This window comes from Bufo gargarizans, chromosome 6, assembly GCF_014858855.1.
Source record: "Bufo gargarizans isolate SCDJY-AF-19 chromosome 6, ASM1485885v1, whole genome shotgun sequence".
NCBI classification, from domain to species: Eukaryota; Metazoa; Chordata; class Amphibia; order Anura; family Bufonidae; genus Bufo; species Bufo gargarizans.
Window position 1 is genome coordinate 174,927,276 of NC_058085.1, and position 21,870 is coordinate 174,949,145.

At 39.3% G+C, this 21,870-nt stretch overlaps 1 protein-coding gene across 1 annotated transcript in view; it reads right to left on the reverse strand.

The window, feature by feature from the left end:
• GRID1 (glutamate ionotropic receptor delta type subunit 1) overlaps positions 1–21,870 on the reverse strand; it is a 1,225,827-nt gene that overhangs the window by 855,072 nt on the left and 348,885 nt on the right. The window contains exon 3 of the mRNA XM_044299563.1: positions 19,663–19,868. Within this exon, the coding sequence (XP_044155498.1) occupies positions 19,663–19,868 (206 nt within the window). The remainder of the gene's footprint in view (positions 1–19,662; positions 19,869–21,870) is intronic.

Below are 21,870 nucleotides of genomic sequence, written 5' to 3' on the forward strand. Positions count from 1 at the left end.
CCGTATCTGACATATGAATAGATATGAATATGGCATAGGAACATAATAGCAGCATTCTAACAGACAAAATATAGCTACTATGCAGAAACAGAATACCGAAATTGTAAGTGCAGATGTGGATGTAGTCTTACTGTTTCAAAAAGTCTCAGCAATTTTGTTTAGTGTTGAGCAAAATGAAGTATCCAAAGTGGGCTTTAATCCGAAATTTAGGGAAAATTTTATTTGCCGTGAAGCTGAATTTCCTCATGCTTCATGGTAACAAATCAAGTTAGGGAAAAAAATCAAACTCAACTCATCCATTTGATCATCTAGAGGAAACCATGGCCATCTTGATAGAAGATCCAGTGAGAAATCATGTGCGCGGTGACATATGTCATCACCACACAGAGCGGTGTGATGACATCATCACGTACTTTGCGGGATTTTGCACTGGATAATTAATCATGATGGCCATGGTGGCCTCTACGTAATAAAATAGATGAGTTGAGTATTTTTTTCTTTCTTATCGGATTAACACCTAAAAGCCACAATGTGTATCTTAGATGCTATGATCAGCGACGAAAGCGGCATCTAGGGGGTTCAATGACGGGGGCTCAGCAATCACTGTTCCTCGTCATTCCTCCTAATTACAAAGAATTGCGCTTTGTGACAAAAAGTAATTAATCACAAAGGATTATTATTTTTTTTTTTTTCTTATTGTGCCAAATTGATTTTCAGAAACTTCTCTCATCTCTAATTGTGTTACTAATTCAACTTTGGTACAACGAGACAAAAGACAATTTGAATTGCACATGTATACATACAGAGAACCTCTCCAGCAAAGTCTAGAAAATTCACACCACACACGGATAAACTTTGAATCTTCTTTTTATCTCCACAATCTGATATCCAAAATCCAGACATTTTGTTCATTAATCCAATGAAACAAAAGATATGCAGTTTTGCAAGAAAGGGGACGCTTGAGAACAGGTGTGTGAATCCCGAAATGTTATTAGTGTGTAGGTAACCTGACTTTCCTCTCTGACCCCCATGAACAATCTTGATGCAACAGAACCAATAAGTCTATTTGATAATGTACTTTATGTGAAACTGCACTTTATCTATTTCATTGGTTTATTGAACACGATGTCTATATTTCGGATATCAGATTGTAGAGATAATAAGAAGTTTTAAAGCTTAATCCGTGTGTGTGGTGTGAATATGCTGAGCAAATACTCTATATACAGTTACACACATCTCATGGGAACAGCAAAACTATACTGAGTGGTGTTAGGATTATCCCATTATCTTGTATCAAGATTTAATGTTTTACCTGAAAATGTATTATAATCAAATATCAGTTTTGCTGCTTTAATAATGTGCTATGTCTAAATGGATGAGAATAAATAATAATAGCTGAATTTATATTGAAGTAATAATGCAGTGCTAAAGTTTTCTTGGGGACGTTAAGATAAATGACCTAATTAGCATTTTTATTATATGATATTAGAAGATTCAGTGGATATTAAACACCTGCAACGTATATGTTAATGCAGCGCTGCTATTAAATGTGAAAAAAGAATTACATTCTACATTTCCATGCTAATTGCAACTATCACAAAGCTTTATTATGTTAACAGTTACAAGTTCATGTCACACTTACACTTTAATTAAGGGAGCTGCTACCATAACTCATTAGCACCTAAACAACCTACATCTATTGACACTTCATTTGATCTGGAGATCAAACAACCACATTAAAAAATAATTACATGTGAACCATGGAGCTGAATAGAATACTTTGCATTGTTCAGGAACAAAGTAAAACTCGTTGTCTTGGGACTTTTGGATTTCAATTCATTAGATGCTACAGGGCTTTAGAAGGCCATTTAATAAAGGATTAGCAGGAACAAATAAGAAAAGAAAAAATTATAAAATAATTTAACACATTCCATTTATTTATTCATTTATGTTTTTGATGTTGAGTTCTATAAGAGCACAGAACTCAGCACTGTGGCTCAGTGGTTAGCACTGGTGCTTTGTAGCTTTGGGATACTAGGTTCAAATCTGACCAAATATAACATCTGCATAGAGTTTGTATTATATCTGTTTCCACTCTGGTCTCTTCCAAAGATATAATGATGGGACTGTGAGCTACACTGGGACAGTGAGTGATGAAAATGTCTGAAAAGTGCTGTGGAATAGTCTTGATTGCAATTTTTTTTAGCAAATATTGGCACTTCGAAAATTAAAAACAGTCCCAAGAATTGGAGCTTGTCTTTTTTTTTTTTCTCTACAAATTAGGTTTAAAAAAGACAAGCTCCAATTCTTGGGACAGTTTTTCCTGGTTTTCAAGACATCCCTCACTGGTTTAACCCATGTCCCAACCCACATTTCTTAATTATGGATATTATATAAAAGAGGACATCATACCTCCACTGTTCAAACCACTGAAGAAGGGGTCCCTTTCCCCGAAACGCGTTTGGTGACAACAGTGAGGGATCATCGAAATAGGAGCGCTCTATATTATCAATTTTGACGTGTATCACTCAACATTTTGAACATTGATCACGTACGAATTCATCAACATTCGGATACAGGTGATTTGAATCCCCGCTCAGAAGTCGTCAGCGGCACATCACCAAGCAGTGAACCACGTGTAACATCCACAGTGAACGCCTCTTTATCAGTGACCTCCACAGTGCCCGCCCCTTTAACAGTGACCTCCACAGTGCCCTGCCCCTTTAATGCTAGGGCTACACAAAGACATGTGTCACGCGACATTTTCTATCAACAATTTCTATAATGCTGGATGGATTTTTCCAGTGCAACACCATAGACTATCATTATAAAAATTGTTGCGCGACATCAATGTCGCACGACACATGTAGCAGTATAGTTGTGCCCTATGTGTTGTGTGACTTATTGTTACGTGACACATGTCGTTGTGTAGCCCTAGCCTAAAGCTGACCTACAGCAGTGAAGAAAAATGGGTTGTTATGGAAACCTGGAGTAAAACTGTGTGCATGTGGAGACTAAGAGCCTTCAAGCTTCTATTGGCTGATAAGGGACATGTGACTGTGTGTATGGCAGTTGAGATAAGAAGAGAAATACTTGCAGGCTTTTATTGGTTAATGCATGCCATTTTTTGTGAATATCTCAGGAACGGTACGTCCTGGAGAACTGTGACCCCCACAAGATTTCTTTCCAGGTAGCAAGGGATGTGTATACTAGGTTTTGTTGAAATCAATTGCGTTTTTGAGTGATCGCAGAACATACATATATACATCCTTCTTTATAAATATAGATAATAATTCATAACAATAAAGATATTTGTTTAGTTTGGCGTTCTTGCAATCACTAGTATGAACACCTAAATCACAGATAGTCATTCAGAATTCCACAAAGTATTGATTACAGCACAGATGATTCCACAGTGGGTGGAAATGCAACAGTTTGTCTAATAAGCTATCACACATTTTGACCATTCTTGTTAGAACATTAACAACTCGAAAAACGACTTGCTCATTGTCCGATCTAATCAATAGTCCACTCGTATAAAGGGGCCTTTACAGTTCAGATGCAGTAGCGAATATGTGAAGTATGGGTCAGGGACTAGGGAATTCTTCTCCTACTACATCAATAAAGGCTACACTAGTAATCACTGAAGGTATATTGGCAATTGACCCTTGCTAATGTATATAATGTATCACTGAGGGCAAGGACCTAAAACCTAACTTTTATATATAATTACAATAAAATAAAATTACAACTTGGATATAGCATCCTAATTGGTGCATAGAAAGCTATCACCGGTAACAAAGGGCGGTAGGAGGCTGAGAAACTGGGATACAGGGAAACCCTATCCCTAAAATTTCCCTCCACAGCTGTTCAGCCCACAGATACACCTTGATTGTAGGTGTAATCTGTCCGCGTACCTAGGACTGAACTGTCCCCCCATTACACACAAGAGAACCAAAACATCACATTCCATGTTAATAAAAACCTAAAGTACATTTCCCAGGAATATGACACAAAAATATATTACAGATTTATAATTAATGGATATCAGGGGTGGTCAAGATAAGGGCCCACCATAGCAGTAAATACTATTAACGCTTCTCACGTAGATACATGGATTCCTGTACTATTGAAAGTGATTGTAGGTGTAATCTGTCCGCGTACCTAGGACTGAACTGTCCTTAACCACCTCCGGACCGCCTAACGCAGATGTGCGGTCCGGAGGTGGCAGCGCTGCGCACAGTCACGCATATACGCGTCATCTCGCGAGACGCGAGATGACGCGAATATGCGCGCGCGCATGCACAGTTCGCGCCGGCATTTCGCACAGGAGTATTTCGTCAGCAACCTGCCAGCCAATAATCGTGGCTGGCAGGTTGCTGATTTTTTAAAAATCCAATCAAAGTGCCAGATAGCAGATCATATTTGTAAATATGATCTGTTATATGGCTGCCTGCTCCTCTGCTGGTTCTTTTCGTCGGTTGGATCCAGCAGAGGAGCAGGCTTCACAGTGAGTACACCAAACACTACACTATAGCCCCTGATCACCCCCCTGAACCCCAATTAACCCTTTGATCACCCCTTTGATCACCCCTGTCAATCACATGTGAAAAGAAAAAAGTGATCAGTGCAAACTGTCACTTTTTTTTTTCACTGTTATTGACCGTTAGGTTTTAGGTATAGTTTAGGTCCCTTGGTTAGGTAGTTAGCGATCAGTTAGCGCCCAGCCCACCGCACCGCAGTCCGTTATTCGCTGATTAGCGTATCGCTAATCAGCATTTGTACTTTTATAGTATCTGGAAGCGATCAAAACTGATCACGGTCAGATCTATAATAGTACTAGTGTCACTTTAGTTCGCCCTCCACCCAAAACGCAGTGTTTGCCCGATCAGGCCTGATCGGTCGCCCACACGTGCGTTCGCCCACACCCGCCCCACCGCAGTGGCAAAAAAAATAATTTTTTTTGATCACTGCACATTCACTTTACACGCACTGCGGCGATAAAAAAATCAGTTTTGATATTTTTTATCAACCGCAGCGGCCTCCGGTACTTCGCTAGCCTCCCCTTTGTAAGACAGGCTTGCTTTTTTTTTCTTGGGTAGTCTCAGGGAATACCCCTAAATTTAGTTGCCCACATGTCTAACAGGGGGTATTCTTCTGAAGAGGCCTACAGGCTTCTGACCCAGTCGGATGAGGAGTGGGAACCCTCATCTGATGAATCCAGCGGGTCAGAATACGAACCTGTAGAAAGCAGTGGCTCTCTGACCCAAAGTTCGGACGAGGAGGCTGAGGTCCCTGATAGCACCAGGCGTACCCGGCCCCGTGTCGCTAGACCGCTGGTTGCGCAGGATCCGCTTCAAGAGCAGCAGAGTGGGGCTGGTGCTGTCGGATTACGTGGTGAGGCATACACCAGCAGCCCAGCCCTCCCTGGACCTAGTACCAGCACTGCCGTACAACCTGGTGAAGTAGCGAGCACCAGAAGGGCAGTTGAAGCTGGTACGGTGGCACGTGCAGTAGTGACCCCGTCGCAGCCACCGCAAAGACGTGCCCGTAGAGCCCCTAGAATCCCAGAGGTGCTGGCAAACCCTGATTGGCAGTCCCCAACTTCAGCCGCACCTGTAGTTTTCCCTTTCACTGCCCAGTCTGGAGTTCGGGTTGAGACGGCTCAGATCGGTTCGGCCCTGGGATTTTTTGAGCTGTTCTTGACTGCGGAGCTTTTAGACATAGTCGTGGCCGAAACAAACAGGTATGCCACACAATTTATCACCCCTAACCCGGGAAGCTTTTATGCCCAGCCTTTCCGGTGGAAACCAGTCCAAGTTTCCGAACTTAAAACTTTTCTGGGCCTCCTCCTCAACATGGGCCTGACAAAAAAGCATGAACTGCGGTCATATTGGTCCACGAACCCGATTCATCACATGCCCATGTTCTCTGCTGCCATCCCAGGGCACGTTTTGAGGCCATCCTGCGGTTCCTGCACTTTAGTGACAACACCGCCTCCCGTCCCAGGGGCCACCCTGCTTTTGACCGGCTCCACAAAATTCGGCCCCTCATAGACCATTTCAACCAGAAATTTGCAGATATTTATACCCCAGAGCAAAACATCTGCATAGACGAGTCCCTGATACATTTTACCGGGCGCCTTGGCTTCAAACAATACATCCCAAGCAAGCGCGCCCGGTATGGGGTCAAATTGTATAAGCTCTGTGAAAGGGCCACAGGCTATACCCACAAATTTCGGGTCTATGAAGGAAAAGATCAGACCCTGGAGCCGGTCGGTTGCCCTGACTACCTGGGGAGCAGTGGGAAGACAGTTTGGGACTTGGTGTCACCCTTATTCGGCAAGGGGTACCATCTTTATGTGGACAATTTTTACACAAGTGTGGCCCTCTTTAGGCATTTGTTTCTAGAACGGATTGGCGCCTGTGGTACCGCGCGAACTAGTCGTGCGGGCTTCCCCCAACGGCTCGTTACCACCCGTCTTGCAAGGGGGCAGAGGGCCGCACTGTGTAACGAAGAACTGCTCGCGGTGAAATGGAGAGACAAGCGTGACGTTTACATGCTCTCCTCCATTCACGCAGACACGACAATACAAATTGAGCGAGCAACCCGTGTCATTGAAAAGCCCCTCTCAGTCCACGACTATAACCTCCACATGGGAGGGGTCGACTTCAATGACCAGATGTTGTCTCCGTATTTAGTTTCCCGACGCACCAGACGCTGGTATAAGAAGGTGTCTGTATATTTAATTCAATTGGCTCTGTACAATAGTTTTGTTCTCTACAGTAAGGCTGGGAGAACTGGATCCTTCCTCAAATTTCAGGAAGAGATCATCGAGAACCTCCTGTATCCAGGAGGTTCCGTGGCCCCAACCACCAGTGTAGTTAGCCGTCTACACGAGCGACATTTCCCCAATGTCGTTCCTGGTACCTCAACCCAACAGTCACCCCGAAAAAGATGTCGTGTCTGTAGCAGGAGTGGAATAAGGCGTGACACCCGCTATTTCTGTCCTGACTGTCCGGACCACCCTGCCCTATGCTTTGGAGAGTGTTTCCGGAAGTACCACTCACAGGTACACTATTAGCATAGGGATCATCTCACCAGGACAGGCACACAGGGCTATTAGGGCCCATTCACTCACTGCTGCTGCAAACGTCTCCTTTCACATGGGACAAAGTGCATAACGCACTTCGCCACATCTTAAGCAAACACACCAGTAAGCAAACACGTTAATGTTCAGTTAAAAAAGTTAAAGTTTATATGTTCTGTTGCAAAGTTAATAAAATTATTGCGTTGCGGCCTGTTTTTTTCTTTTTTTTTTTTTTCTTTTTTTACCTTCCAGGTGGACCAACCGATCGACTAGCTGCAGCACCGATGTGCATTCTGACAGAAGCATTGCGCTGCTGTCAGATTACACGCAAGTCGGTGTATGCGGCGCTGCAAGACGGGATTTTCTCCTCTGCAGTGACAGATACGTTTGCCGAGGCATACGAGCTGAGGAGGAGGCGGCGTTCCTATGCTTTGGCAAGCACTTTGTATATATATATATAAAAAAAAAAAAAATCCCGGCAATGATTTATTCATCCACATCGATTGATGTGAATGGAGAAATCTGGTTTGCCAGGGCATACGAGCTAAGTGGGTATGGATGTAGGGCGGAGCTCCTATGTCCTGGCAGACGCCTTTCCCCTCCATTTTTTTTTTTTGGCAGAGATTTTTTCATCCACATTGATCGATGCGAATGAAGAAATCTGTGCCGTTCATTTTTTTCTTTCAGCCCAGAGGCTGAACGGAAAAAAAAATCTCATTACCTGTATGCTCAATATAAGGAGAATAGCAGAAACTCCTAATGCTGGCCATACATGTAATGATTGCGGAGACCCTCAAATGCCAGGGCAGTACAAACACCCCACAACTGACCCCATTTTGGAAAGAAGACACCCCAAGGTATTTGCTGAGGGGCATATTGAGTCCATGAAAGATTTAAATTTTTGTCCTAAGTTAGCGGAAAGTGAGACTTTGTGAGAAACAAAAAATACAAATCAATTTCCGCTAACTTATGCAAAAAAAATAAAAAATTCTATGAACTTGCCAGGCCCCTCATTGGATACCTTGGGGTGTCTTCTTTCCAAAGTGGGGTCACATGTGGGGTATTTATACTGCTCTGGCTTTTTAGGGGCCCTAAAGCGTGAGAAGAAGTTTGGGATCCAAATGTCTAAAAATGCCCTCCTAAAAGGAATTTGGGCCCCTTTGCGCATCTAGGCTGCAAAAAAGTGTCACACATTTGGTATCGCCGTACTCAGGAGAAGTTGGGGAATGTGTTTCGGGGTGTCATTTTACATATACCCATGCTGGGTGAGAAAAATATCTTGGTCAAATGCCAACTTTGTATAAAAAATTGGGAAAAGTTGTCTTTTGCCAAGATATTTCTCTCACCCAGCATGGGTATATGTAAAATGACACCCCAAAACACATTCCCCAACTTCTCCTGAGTACGGCGATACCAGATGTGTCACACTTTTTTGCTGCCAAGGTGGGCAAAGGGGCACATATTCCAAAGTGCACCTTTTGGATTTCACCGGTCATTTTTTACACATTTTGATTGCAAAGTTCTTCTCACACATTTGGGCCCCTAAATTGCCAGGGCAGTATAACTACCCCACAAGTGACCCCATTTTGGAAAGAAGACACCCCAAGGTATTCTGTGAGGGGCATGGTGAGTTCCTAGAATTTTTTATTTTTTGTCGCAAGTTAGTGGAATATGAGACTTTGTAAGAAAAAATAAAAAAAATAAAATCATCATCATTTTCCGCTAACTTGTGACAAAAAATAAAAAGTTCTATGAACTCACTATGCCCATCAGCGAATACCTTAGGGTGTCTACTTTCCGAAATGGGGTCATTTGTGGGGGTTTTCTACTGTTTGGGTATTGTAGAACCTCAGGAATCATGACAGGTGCTCAGAAAGTCAGAGCTGCTTCAAAAAGCGGAAATTCACATTTTTGTACCATAGTTTGTAAATGCTATAACTTTTACCCAAACCATTTTTTTTTTGCCCAAACATTTTTTTTTTATCAAAGACATGTAGAACAATAAATTTGGCGAAAAATTTATATATGGATGTCGTTTTTTTTGCAAAATTTTACAGCTGAAAGTGAAAAATGTCATTTTTTTGCCAAAAAATCGTTACATTTTGATTAATAACAAAATAAGTAAAAATGCCAGCAGCAATGAAATACCACCAAATGAAAGCTCTATTAGTGAGAAGAAAAAGAGGTAAAATTCATTTGTATGGTAAGTTGCATGACCGAGCGATAAACGGTGAAAGTAGTGTAGTGCCGAAGTGTAAAAAGTGCTCTGGTCATGAAGGGGGTTTCACCTAGCGGGGCTGAAGTGGTTAAAAAGACCCTATCACAAAATGTATCCCAATTTCACAGGTACCAATGCGTTTCCCCCTCCTAATGCAACAGAAGGTTCATCAGGGGACAATACTTAAATGGGTCAATACAGAAAAAGTGTGCGGCCTCTTAATGGACTATCAGCGCATTGATAGGGGCGAAGTGCACAGAAATGGAACCAATGGTGCTCACATATACTCCTAAGATACAGAGTTCGGCAGATTTGTAACCAACAGATAGATACAATATTAGTCACAGTCCCTTAGCATTCATACTATGAAACAGTGCATGGACTGATATTACATGCACCATATATTCATGAAATGCTGAGTTTGAAACAAAGGAGTTATAAGCAAAAAAATCAATTAGACAATAATCACAGTTGCTTGACAGTCATACTGTGAAACAATGCATGGACTGATATTACCTGCACCACTGCATCCTGTGTTGTTTCCATTAGATACTAAGTGGGATCATACATACCAAACCGCTTGAGGTGCAAGTAGGATTGATACAAACTCTCAATCTGCCAACTGTGTGACCAGAGATGTGTTCCTGTGTTCCTGGGGTCTATTCCACAGATTCACAGTTCTGTGTACTAATGTCAGCAGACCCTAACTCTCCTAATCTCATGCTTATAGATGCCCCCGTTACTGCAGAATTTTAACTTTGATTATATGCTAATTAGACTCCAGGAGCACGGTGGGCATTGCTCCTACTCGTAGAGGCTCGGTTCGCCCACCTCAAGTCATGCCCTGCCATCCTTGATTGACAGGGCTAGGCAGCGTTTGTCTCCTCCTGCCGGTCTTGTGTGCTGGGACTGCACAGGCACGAGATTTATCCAGCACACAGGGCCGGCAGGAGAAGACAAACGCTGGCCCTGTCAATCAAGGATGGTAGGGCGTGACTTGAGGTGGACAAATGGAGGCTCTAGGAGCAGGAGCAATGCCGCCCCCTGCTTCTAGAGGCTAATTAGCATTTCATCAAAGTTAAAATTGTGCAGTAACGAGGGAATCCATAAGCATAATATTAGGAGAGTTGGGGTCTGCTGATATTAGCACATCGCTAATGTCAGACAGTTTAATAGGGTTAATTATAGTGACAGAAACCCTTTAAACTTATATTAGACTGGCTGATAATCCTTAAAATCATATGAACGCTCGTTAGAGATGATCTGACAGTGTAATACTGCCGCTGATTACCTGATGAGCAAGCAAACACTCGTTTATAAGGTAATTTGGAATCTGTTAGCAGCTTTAAAAATTATCGTTTGCAGAGGGCGGATCATGCTGTTGGAAAACAATGATTCAGTATGGGCACAACCAATGGAATTAGTGGTCGCTCCTCCCCATACTGTGGAGGAGATTGTTGCATTAATAGCAGCGGCCTCCTCCACTGACAAGCGGACGGACAAGCAGATATTCCTTCCCGACAATCCCCTAGATCAAAAAAAGAAGGAAGAACAGCACACCTGATTTGGTGAGCAATGGGTGCACGTCTCCGGGGGAGTGGTAAGAGCCCCCACAGGGATCAAATGATCAGCAAAAGTAGAAAAATAGGGTGGAGACAGCACTTCCTCAAGTGAAGATTTATTCTAGATGCCACATTGAAAAACAGCTAAAATGTTGCATCTGGAGTAAATCTTCACTTGAAGACAAGCTATATCCAACCAATTTTCTACTTTTGCCGATCATTTAATCCCCTAGATCAGTGATGGCTAACCTCCGGCACTCCAGCTGCGGTGAAACTACAACTCCCAGCATGTTGCATTCATTTCTATGGAGTTCTGAGAACAGCCAAGCAAGTGTACATCTTAGGAATCGTAGTTTTACCACAGCTGGCGTGTCGGAGGTTAGCCATCACAGCCCTAGATGACATGCAGTGTAACAGTTATTTAAATTAACTTAATATAATTAATGCATAAAACAATGAATACCATACAACACTCCAATGCTACATCATGTGTTAACAGCTTTTCTGTATACTTGCATTTCCTTGTTTACTCTATTGCATTTATTCAAACAATTTTACTATGCTTTTTTATTTCTTTGTGGATTGTGATATATGAGAACCCATGCCCTTATTTTGTCACTACAGCGCCATCTCTCCAAATTCAATTTTGGTGTCATTTATTATTATAGTTCATAGTCATCCTGGTCTACTGCATGCCTTGCGTTGTTTACTCTCTCTAATCCTGTCATATTCTGCTTCCGTCTAAATAAATCAACTGGACTTATAGCAGCCAATGCTATTTTGGTATCTTCAATATTGCCTGGCTTATTGTGTGATGTGTTATAATACAATCATTATTTTCATGTGATAAAGTAGTATGATATTTCAAAATTCAGATGAAAACATAATTAAACAATCCGAAGTGCAAGTGAATTAGTTATGTTGAAGGGTGCAGAAACCTATGATGAATCCTCTGGAAATGGTATCAGTTTATTAACTATTATTTAGTATTAGAACTACAGGATATTTAGTAGTACCAAAAACTGAAATACAATGATAAATTAAAGGGGTTTTTCCTTTAAACAGTTCAGACAATGTAAATAAAACTGAAGGATTACTCACCTCACCTCCAAGCTTGATATGTCATAAAAGCCAATAATGCCTCTCTGAGCCAAATACTGCTTGAAGTAAATAGCCATTAAAGACCATGTTTGGCTGAATAAGCATTTTTTGGCATTTCCAGGTTTCTCAAGCCTGAATAGTAAGTAGAGATCAGTGGAGACCACAGTAATGATGGAATTGCAGAGGTGGGTGCAAATAGCCACTAAAGACCATGTTTGGCAGAATAAGCAATTTCTGGCACTTCTGGTTTGTCAACCAGGTTAGGAAGTGGAGAACATTTTGGAACAGAGTATTGTTGGAATGGCACAGGTGGAAAATAAGCTGGAAATAAGTAAGAATTTTTATTTATTTTTTGTAAGTTTCCATGGCCTGTTTTTTTAACAAAGGATTCTCCTTGGAAGACCCCTTTAAATGTCCTTCTAACATCGCCACCACCAACATTCATTTAAAAGAACAATGCACCATATGCAGTCGTTTTGATTTTCTTATTTCTTTAAAAAGTTTCTTGGGAGCGCTGGATCAGTTCTTAGCCACCATATTTCAGCTTGTCATGCATTGTTTCTGTTAGCTACCAGCTGTTTTTACCAGTTTGCTGAGTAAAAGCTATTGTTTCCTATACTAAGTTGTCCAAAAAGAGACAAACTGGCATCAGTGACTTGTTATCACCTGAACAAACACAGTTTTACTGCATACATCACAGTGCACATAAAAGTCTGTCTTACTTTAAAGTACAATACAGTAATGGTTGTCAACTCGAGCAAAACACATAGCAGGTTCATCGCAAATGGCTATGTCAATGGTGAAAAGAATTTATGAAACTGTATAGTGTGAAAAATTCAGCCCAAGAGTGGAAGATTTAGGATTATTTGATCCCTAAACCATTAAAGTAGATCTATGTAAATGTCTCCAGCAACCATGGGGAATAGAAAATAGAAAATATAGGGACATGGCTAAAATAAATGTTAAGCATCTCAGTAGAAGAGTGTTTGATTTCTTAATTTAATAGTTTTACTGTGCAAATTTATTGAATGAAATGTAAGCGTGTTGAGACATCTTTATTCGAACACCAGACGCTCAATGAATACACTTAGTGTAAAGAGAAAGCCATTTCATTGATTAAAATGGATGCTTGATTTTAAGCAACAGAGAAAGTGGATCTATCAGGTCTCTTAAACTCTTATGCTAAACCTATCTAATGTCAGAACAAGATAATGGGAGAGATGTTGAACTTGGAGATACATAGCTTTCTATTATTTAATTTAGTATTTTCATGTAAAAATCTATTGAAATGCTGCCAAATGATCCTATTGAAATGCTGCCAAATGATCCTGTTGATTGTATATTCAGGAGCAACTGTCACACTGACAGTTGCTTCTGAATATACAATCAACAGGAAAAAATGTTAGTCACTGTGTCTGGGTGGGAAAGTGGGCTCACAGGTGTTCTGCATGAGTCCTGAAAACATTTAACCTGTTTTTGCACAATGACCCCCCCCCAACCTCCGCTGAAAGTTGATTCTCTAAACATGGTGCCTGCTGATAAGTTAAGAGGGCACAATAGCCGTAAAATTTCTCCTACAAAATGTTACTATAAATTAACTACAGCAATATATACCTATGGAATCCCGGTATAGGCAGGACTCCACAGGGACATACTGAATCTTCCATATGCTGCAGTGGTAATTAAGTGTAGTCTATGGGACAAGCGATCTAATGAGTCTCCTAAGGGGATTCAATAAAGTTTTTTTTTTGTTCTAAAAATCTAAAAATTCAAATCACCCCATTTTCCCATAATAAAAATAAAAATACTCTATTAAAAAAATAAAGATTATTTGCACCACCACATCCTAAAACACCCATAGTCTTAACATAAAAAAGCACCTCATTCACCCAAAAAGTTAATGAATCTCTTAAACCACACATTTATATGTGACACCAATGGCTTTGCATGAGCATTGGGTTCCTGTCAGGGAGAATATAGGTTACATCAAACATAATATAAATACCCCTGCCTGTCAATTTGTGGTTCTTAAACCCCAACCTCTATCAACTTTTGTACTCTTACTGAAAAAAAATCTGTACTTGGATGAGTACTGTCTTTATATAGAGGCTGTATAAAAATTAACATTTCAGTTATTTGGTCAGTTATTTCCATCAGTTATTGTGAGTCAAAACCAGCAGTGAAATATTTACAAATAGTCATTCAGACTAACAACTGCCTTATTTTCACATATATCCTTGTTACTTATTGTTAAACCATAACTTTTAAAACATAATTTTAATCGTGAATATCGGCACTTCGAGAATTTGCAAATATTTAGAACATAGTGCTATATATTTGTTATATCGAACAGTCGTCATTTTTTCTATCTGAACACATGATTCCTCTCTGCTTCTTGCTTGTGGGCCAATGATGTCATTGGCTCACAAGCAGGAAGTAGGTAGGAATCATGTGTTCACTTCAGATGGAAAAAAATGATGAATATTCTAAAAAATAAATATATAGCACTATATTGAATATAGTGCTATATATAAATTTTTTATATTTATCATTTAAAAAAATTACGAATATTCGAAAAATCTAATATATAGCACTATATTCAATATAGTGCTATATATTAGTTTTTTAGAATATTTGTAATTTTTTTCCATCTGAAGTCATGATTCCACCCTGCTTAAGTTCCTTGTAGGCCAATGACTCATTGGCCCACAAGCAAAAAGCAGGGAGGAATTATGTGTTCAGATGGAAAAAAAAAAAGAATATTTGTAAAAACAAATGTAAAGCACTATATTCTATAGTGCTATATATTCGTTTTTGACCCAAGCCTGTATTGAGTGCGTAATATTCGCATATTACGCAATCATTACCTTACCGATTTTCACGTAAAAAAAAGAATGTAGAATAGAATAAATATAGGAATTTGCGAATATATGACAAATATTCTACAAAATATTCGCAAAATATCACGAATCTGAATATGACCCCTGATGCTCATCACTAATAACCAGTAGACCAATAACATTTTGTTAAAACTCTCAGTGTGTTGCATTCTTTTTCCGTTTATTTCTTTAGCGTATAAGTCCTGTTATTCCCACAGTGCTACTACTAGCTTGGGACTGTGAGCTGCTGATCCTTACATGCTAGTTTCAGCTCACTCTTATCTACATGTATCTGTGTCCCTCATTGCTGCTAACTTGTTGACCAAATCTTGTACTCCAAGATACTTCACTCCTGCTCTAAAAACCATCAAAAACTGCCACCCGACATGTTTTGCCAGACACTATGGTATCTTCAGGGGAACAGGCAGTGAGTGTTTGAGAAATGTGGGATTGATCTTTTAAAGCTTCCCATACTGACATCATAGGTCCTTGTCCCTATCATGCAGACCGTTAACTATGGCTTTTCAATGTTTATTTTGCTTTAAGAGCTGCTTTTGTAGCGCTCTCCCATTTCTCCTCCCTTAGGCAATGACTAACCTATCCCTTCTTGCTGCTCATAAGCATGTCTTGCTGTGCATGTCAGCGGACTTAGACTCCGCTCATCTTCATCCACTGACTGTGCATGCTTCAGGACTTAGAAGAAAAGCAATGTGTCTTTACTTCTGCACATGTCTCTGGACTTTGCCTTCTCACTCATAGCTTGCTATAACCATACATACTTTAAGACTTAGTTTTATTATCCTCCATCAATTGTATAACAATGTCTGCAATGTTGCAATACAAAGGGTTATACAGTAAATAGTATTATCAATAGTACATCCATTCTCACTTTGTCAGCTGATTTTAACTTTCCACATATTTTTATCATTTATTCCATTAAGTAGTGTCAACTTTTTATTCATTCTATTATGATCTTATATGAATTATATCTATTTTTCGTTTTTTATATATTCTTTTCTAGCAACATTCTACGCCATCCCAAAAGTACACAAAAAAAGAAATCCAATTCCAGGTAGACCTATTGTATCAGGCAATCAAAGTTTATGTGTAGGCATAAGTAGTTATCTTGACCAAGGTGTATCCCCATTTGTACCTTGTCTGTCATCTTATTTGAAGGCTACAAAAAGATGCTTTAGTCAGGCTGTAAGACATACAAGCTAGTGAAACTATGATTATTGCAAGCCTGGATGTGGAGACTTTGTATACTACCATTCAACCTCATTTGGGACTACAAGCAACTAATTACTACCTTAGCACAAAGGGAATACACTTTCGGAAACACAATAATTTTGTTCTTACATTTTACAATTTTTGTTAACTCACAATTATTTAATCTTTGATGGAAAATATTATTTACAGACCACTGGCACTGCAATGGGCATGATTTGTGAATCAAGCTTTGCAAATTTATTTTTAGGGTGGTGGGAAGAAAGAATAGAATGAAGATGAGTGGGGTCTAAGTCCACTGACATGTGCAGCAAGACATGCTTACGAGCAGCACGGATGAATAGGTGAGTCATTGCCTAAGGGACGAGAAACGGGAGAGCGCTCCACTAGCAGCGCTTAAAGCAAAATACACATTGAAAAGCCGTGGTTATGGTCGGCATGATAGGGACAAGGACCTATGATGTCAGTATGGGAGACATTAAAAAATCCATCCCACATTTCTCACTGCCCGTTCCCCTGAAAATGCCAGAGTGTCTGGCAAAACATGACAGGGGGTGTTTGAAGGTTTTTAGAGCAGGAGTGAAGCATCTTGCAGTACAAGATTTAGTCAACAAGTTAGCAGCAATGAGGGACACAGATACATGTAGATAAGAGTGAGCTGAAACTAGAGGGCAAAAATCAGCACCTTACAGTCCCAAGCTAGTAGTAGCACTGTGGGAATAACAGGACTTATACGCTAAAGAAATAAACGGAAAAAGAATGTGACACACTGAGAGTTTTACCAAGATTTAATTGGTCTATTGGTTATTTTATATAGTGATAATTAAAAGTTATGTTTTAATTATAAGTAACAAGGACATATGTGAAAATAAGGCAGTTGTTAATCTGGAGGACTATTTGCAAATAATTTGATAAAGTGCATTTACGTATGTCCAGGATCTGTTGTCTTAATAAAACTAGCAGTGAAGCCTACTCAGAGATCGGGTATAATTGAAAGATCTGCACTTGTTTTGGGCTTTTGACTCGCACCTGGTTTTGGCTCACAGTAACTGATTGAAATAACTGCAAGTGTGAATGTGGCCTAATGTAAGTAAGGGCAATACATGTAAAGATTAAATAGAGCTTTTGCGGCTATAATGATGTGATTAGTTAAACAAGGTACAAATATTTGATGTTCCTGTGGATCGGAAAATTAGAGGATTCCTTTTTTTCAAACCTTAAAACACTGCATAATAAAATAAAAAGCCTACAAAATGCATTGTTATCCATTGTAATTTTAAATAGTAAAAAAAAGTTCAAGTATCCCCAAAAATTGAAATTTTTGGTAGGCTCTGAAATATTTTTTAAAAAATCACCTTTATAATGTAACATTTTAAAAGCTTTATTCAAATAATTTGGTCAGTAAGGCTCAAGACGCCCATGATCATTGAAGGAATAAGCAAAAGATCATATATCCAACTATCAGATGAAAATAAAATATCTTACGTGGGTTACTTTTTGTTTGGCTAAAAATAATCACCAATTACAAACTGAATTTTTCCAAAAAGTGGGTGGATGGTTCTCTGGATATAATGTTTGGAACTCACTCCATATATTCTACTTCCTTACCTGGCTCTAAACTTCAATCTTTGTTTTTTTGTTTTAGTACAGCAAACACCTTGCTTAACTTACTCATTCACTGTGGCCAGCGAGGAAATTGGGATGAAAGACTAAATTAGAGCATCCCACATTGCACAAATAAGTACACTCTTTTGTGGGCATATGTATCTTGGCCTATTGGAACACCAGAGTTCTGTCATACTGTGATCCTAACTCTACTAATCTACTATTTTGCTAACAGATAAATTCCCCTCAGTAGTAAAATAAGCAACGAGTTACATATATACCTATCTATAGTATATATTTTTAACTCTGTGCTGACTGTAACAAAATTATTTTTCAAAATGTAACTCTCAATAGTATAGTACTGTTAAATAAAGCAGCCAAAATACTTCAGAAAATAGTTTTCTGTGAATATTGAGTTAAAAAAAATACCTCTGTTTGATGGAGGTGTCCCATTAAAAATGATATGCAAAAACACAGTTAACGTTATTAAAAATCCTTCAACACTAGCATACAAGTGTAAAAATGTGATAGAGGCAATATGGCTGCTATGGGGCCCCTACAGGAAAAGTACAGGCCAGATTGGGCCCTTATTGTAATGTGTGGTGAAAACCTGCACATGAATCTCCTACCGTATCTACAGGTCCTACAACATAATCAAACAAGGATGTGGGAAGCTAACCCAAGGTTCACTGAAAGATGAGACAAACAAGCACATACACTACCAGGAAAATCTTGTTTGCTTTTGGGTCATAATTGTTTTCTGTTAACTCACACTCTTTTTTTCTAATTTGCTTCTATTGCAGATATTGAAGATAGTTTATTTCCTTAACAATGATTATGTAGGTGGCCATATTGCTTGAGCTGTTGTTGACAGCATTTAGAGATATATTTTACAGCAGCCACATGGTCCATAAACTAGAGGGGTACATTGACTTTTATGAGAGAGTTTTCTAGCTTTCTTATTATGAACGGTGGGCGCTTCATGGTAATCCTACCAGTAATAATAATGAGATGACTACTCAAAGGTCATCTGTACAGACCAAGAAATGCCTATTTTTAGGCTTAGCAGCCAATGAGAAAGCTGTAGGATTTTAGGATTTGTTTTATGGATAGCGACAAGGTAAAATAAGCATAGTAGCACTATTAATAAAAATATATTGAACTTAAAGTTGATGTAAACAATTGGTCATTTTCTGACAATACATTCCCTTTAAACCTCTATGTATGCCCCAGCTAGTTGTAACAAACTATATCAAGTCTCCATAAATGAAGATTTAAAGTCCTATTTTCCTTTTCTCATCACTATGTACTATTCACTGAATTGTAAGTGTTACAGCTCAGAAGAGATCAGATCATCTCTATCTCATAAGCACAAAATATAAAATGTTATAATCTTCCAAACTGACCACATCTTCCTGGCAAGATCAATTGATTCAATCTCATAGCTTCATAGATTTTCTGCATTAAATGGCTTGCTTTCTAGCATTCTAGTTTCTGAACACTTATCATTTTGGACTTTGTATTTTGACTGTTTGTTTTTTGACCTTGAAAATAAATAAATGTCTTCATTGATAAAGCATGTGGTCTTTCTGCCCCACTTCATCAATGCAGTAAGCCACTGTCACTGGATTTTGATAGAAAACACATTAAGATATTGTCACCAGTAACATGACAGACTTCATGTATATTTGGGGTTGTCTTGCACTAAAATTCTCAATTTCTCTCTGTCCAGCAAAGATAAAATTATGTTTTGTTACATTTACTTTTCTCTGCCAGAGATTGTACCTATCATTATCTATAGCCAGTCTTTTCTAAAGTAAAACTCAAATGAATATTTTTTTCAGGGAACAAATACCCCTACCAAAACAAGAACCATCACAGAATGGCATGGTGCTGGCCTGACAAATCATATCTTAAATGCAGTTTTCCATGAACATGGCCTTCAAAAAGTCCAATTAGCAATATAAATGGGTTACTGACCTCATTAATGAAGTTTTGTGCTCCTCTTGGACTCAGAAGTAAAATTGCTCTGCGTAAGGTATCACGGTACCGATTCAGTTCTTCTGTTTTCATAGAGGTAAAAAGGCTGGCAAAAACTTTACTGATGTTTCTGTCTACTTTTTGCAACGAAACATCAAGTCCTAATCTTGATGCTTGGTCCAGAAATCCTTGTAGTCCCCGAATATCTACAAATGAAAATAGAATAATTACAATATTTTTTTGGGGGAGTGGATAAGAATTTAACACTGCAGCTAAAATATTTTTTAGTTTTTAGTTTTATATTAGCTTTACTTTAAAAGAAAACTTAATTCCAGTGCAAAGGAAAAAAAAAATGAAATGAAAACAAAGTACATGTCTTGTAAATATGCTAAGCATGGGCTAAGCTAAATGGCACAACATTGTGGCTTCTCTTTGTGAGTATGAATGCAGCAATAACTGAGGAGGACTACCCTTTGAACTCATAGGCCCATAGTGAATAGAGATTTAAGTCAATAAATTTAAAATTATAATTAGTATTTCCCTACAAAGCTATACATCAGTCTGCTTAGCCAGTGATCTATATAGAAGTAACGCTACATCAAAAGATCCAAAAGGACATTCAATATTATACTGCCAAAGACAGAAGTGCCTGATCATTATTGCCCACCCCACACCTTTTCCGTGATCCTTAGGGCAATTTGACTCCTCTTTGATTAATAACAATGTTGAGTCCTACACATGAAAGCACCACCAGGATGACACAATTCAGGACAAGACTCCCTTATTCCACGGGCCCTAAAGCACCCATGGGATCTGTCTATACAGTGAACATGCCCTATAATAATGACTAGCCGGTCATTTTCAAAGTATTAATTTTTCATATGTTTCTTTAGATATGACTAGGGTTGAGCGAACTCGAACTGTAAAGTTCGGGTTCATACCAAACTTTAGGATTTTTGGACTCAGGACCCGAACTTTTCAGTAAAATTCCTGGTTCGAGTTTGGTGTTCGGCGAGTTAATGGAGCTTTTTGAAAGGCTGCAGAGCAGCCAGTCAACAAGCGTTTAATTTGTGTGCCCTTAGAAGCCATCACAGCCATGGCATGGCTATGATTGGCCAGTGCAGCATGTGACCCAGCATCTAAATAATGAACTAGGCATGGATCCCACAGGACTTGTCAATACCTTGTGCAGAATAGACATGTATACCGGCCTTAATCAGCCATTGTTATACTACAGCGCAATTGCTCATTGTTGTATTTTGGATATTTCACACTCTTTTGAAGTGTACAATAATAAAAAAATAAAAACCAAAAACCAGTGTTAGTTACCTCGTCCTCCTCCACCGCCGATTCCACCTACACCGCTACGTCAACCACCTCCTCAAACTACTACTCCATATTGACCTCCACCTCATAAATCAAGTTTTTTTATTTTTTATTTGTATGTATTTTATTTTATGTAATTTCACTAATTTGTCTGTTACATTTTCGTGTGAAAGTCACCAATTTCTGGGTGTGATATACCACTGCTATACCTAGTAGACAGGTAAAAACATTTAACTAATTTGTCGGTTACATTTTCTGGTGAAATAAACCAATTTTTGGGTGTGATATACCACTGCTATACCTAGTAGACAGGTAAAAAAAATCACTAATTTGTCTGTTACCTATTTGGGTGAAATTCACCAATTTTTGGGTGTGATATACCCCTGCTCTACCTAGTATACAGGTAAATAAATTTCACTTATTTGTCTGTTACATTCTCGTGTGAAATTCCCCAATTTTTGATCAACATGGTAGGCGCAGAAAAGAACATCGAAAGTTGATAGAGCAGATTTCTAATTGGATTGTGGATATTGCGGGGACGTGTGACATGGTGGAGTAGTATGTGTGCATACACCTACACGTACTGACTGATGGGTCTCCAAATTGGGCACATGTCCTGAGCTTGCCCTTTACGCCTTGGAGGTGCTGGCCTGCCCTGCCCTGCAGCCAGTGTATTGTCTGAACGTTTGTTTAGCATGGCTGGAGGGGGTTATCACAGGTTACATTTTCCAATGTTTTGGGGTGTACCCTAATTACAAAAAAATTATAAAAATTTTAACCCAAAAACAGTGTAGGCTACCTCCTCCTCCTCTACCGCCACTTCCACCTACACCGCCACATCCACTGCCTCCTCAACCTCTTACTCCATATGGACCTCATCCT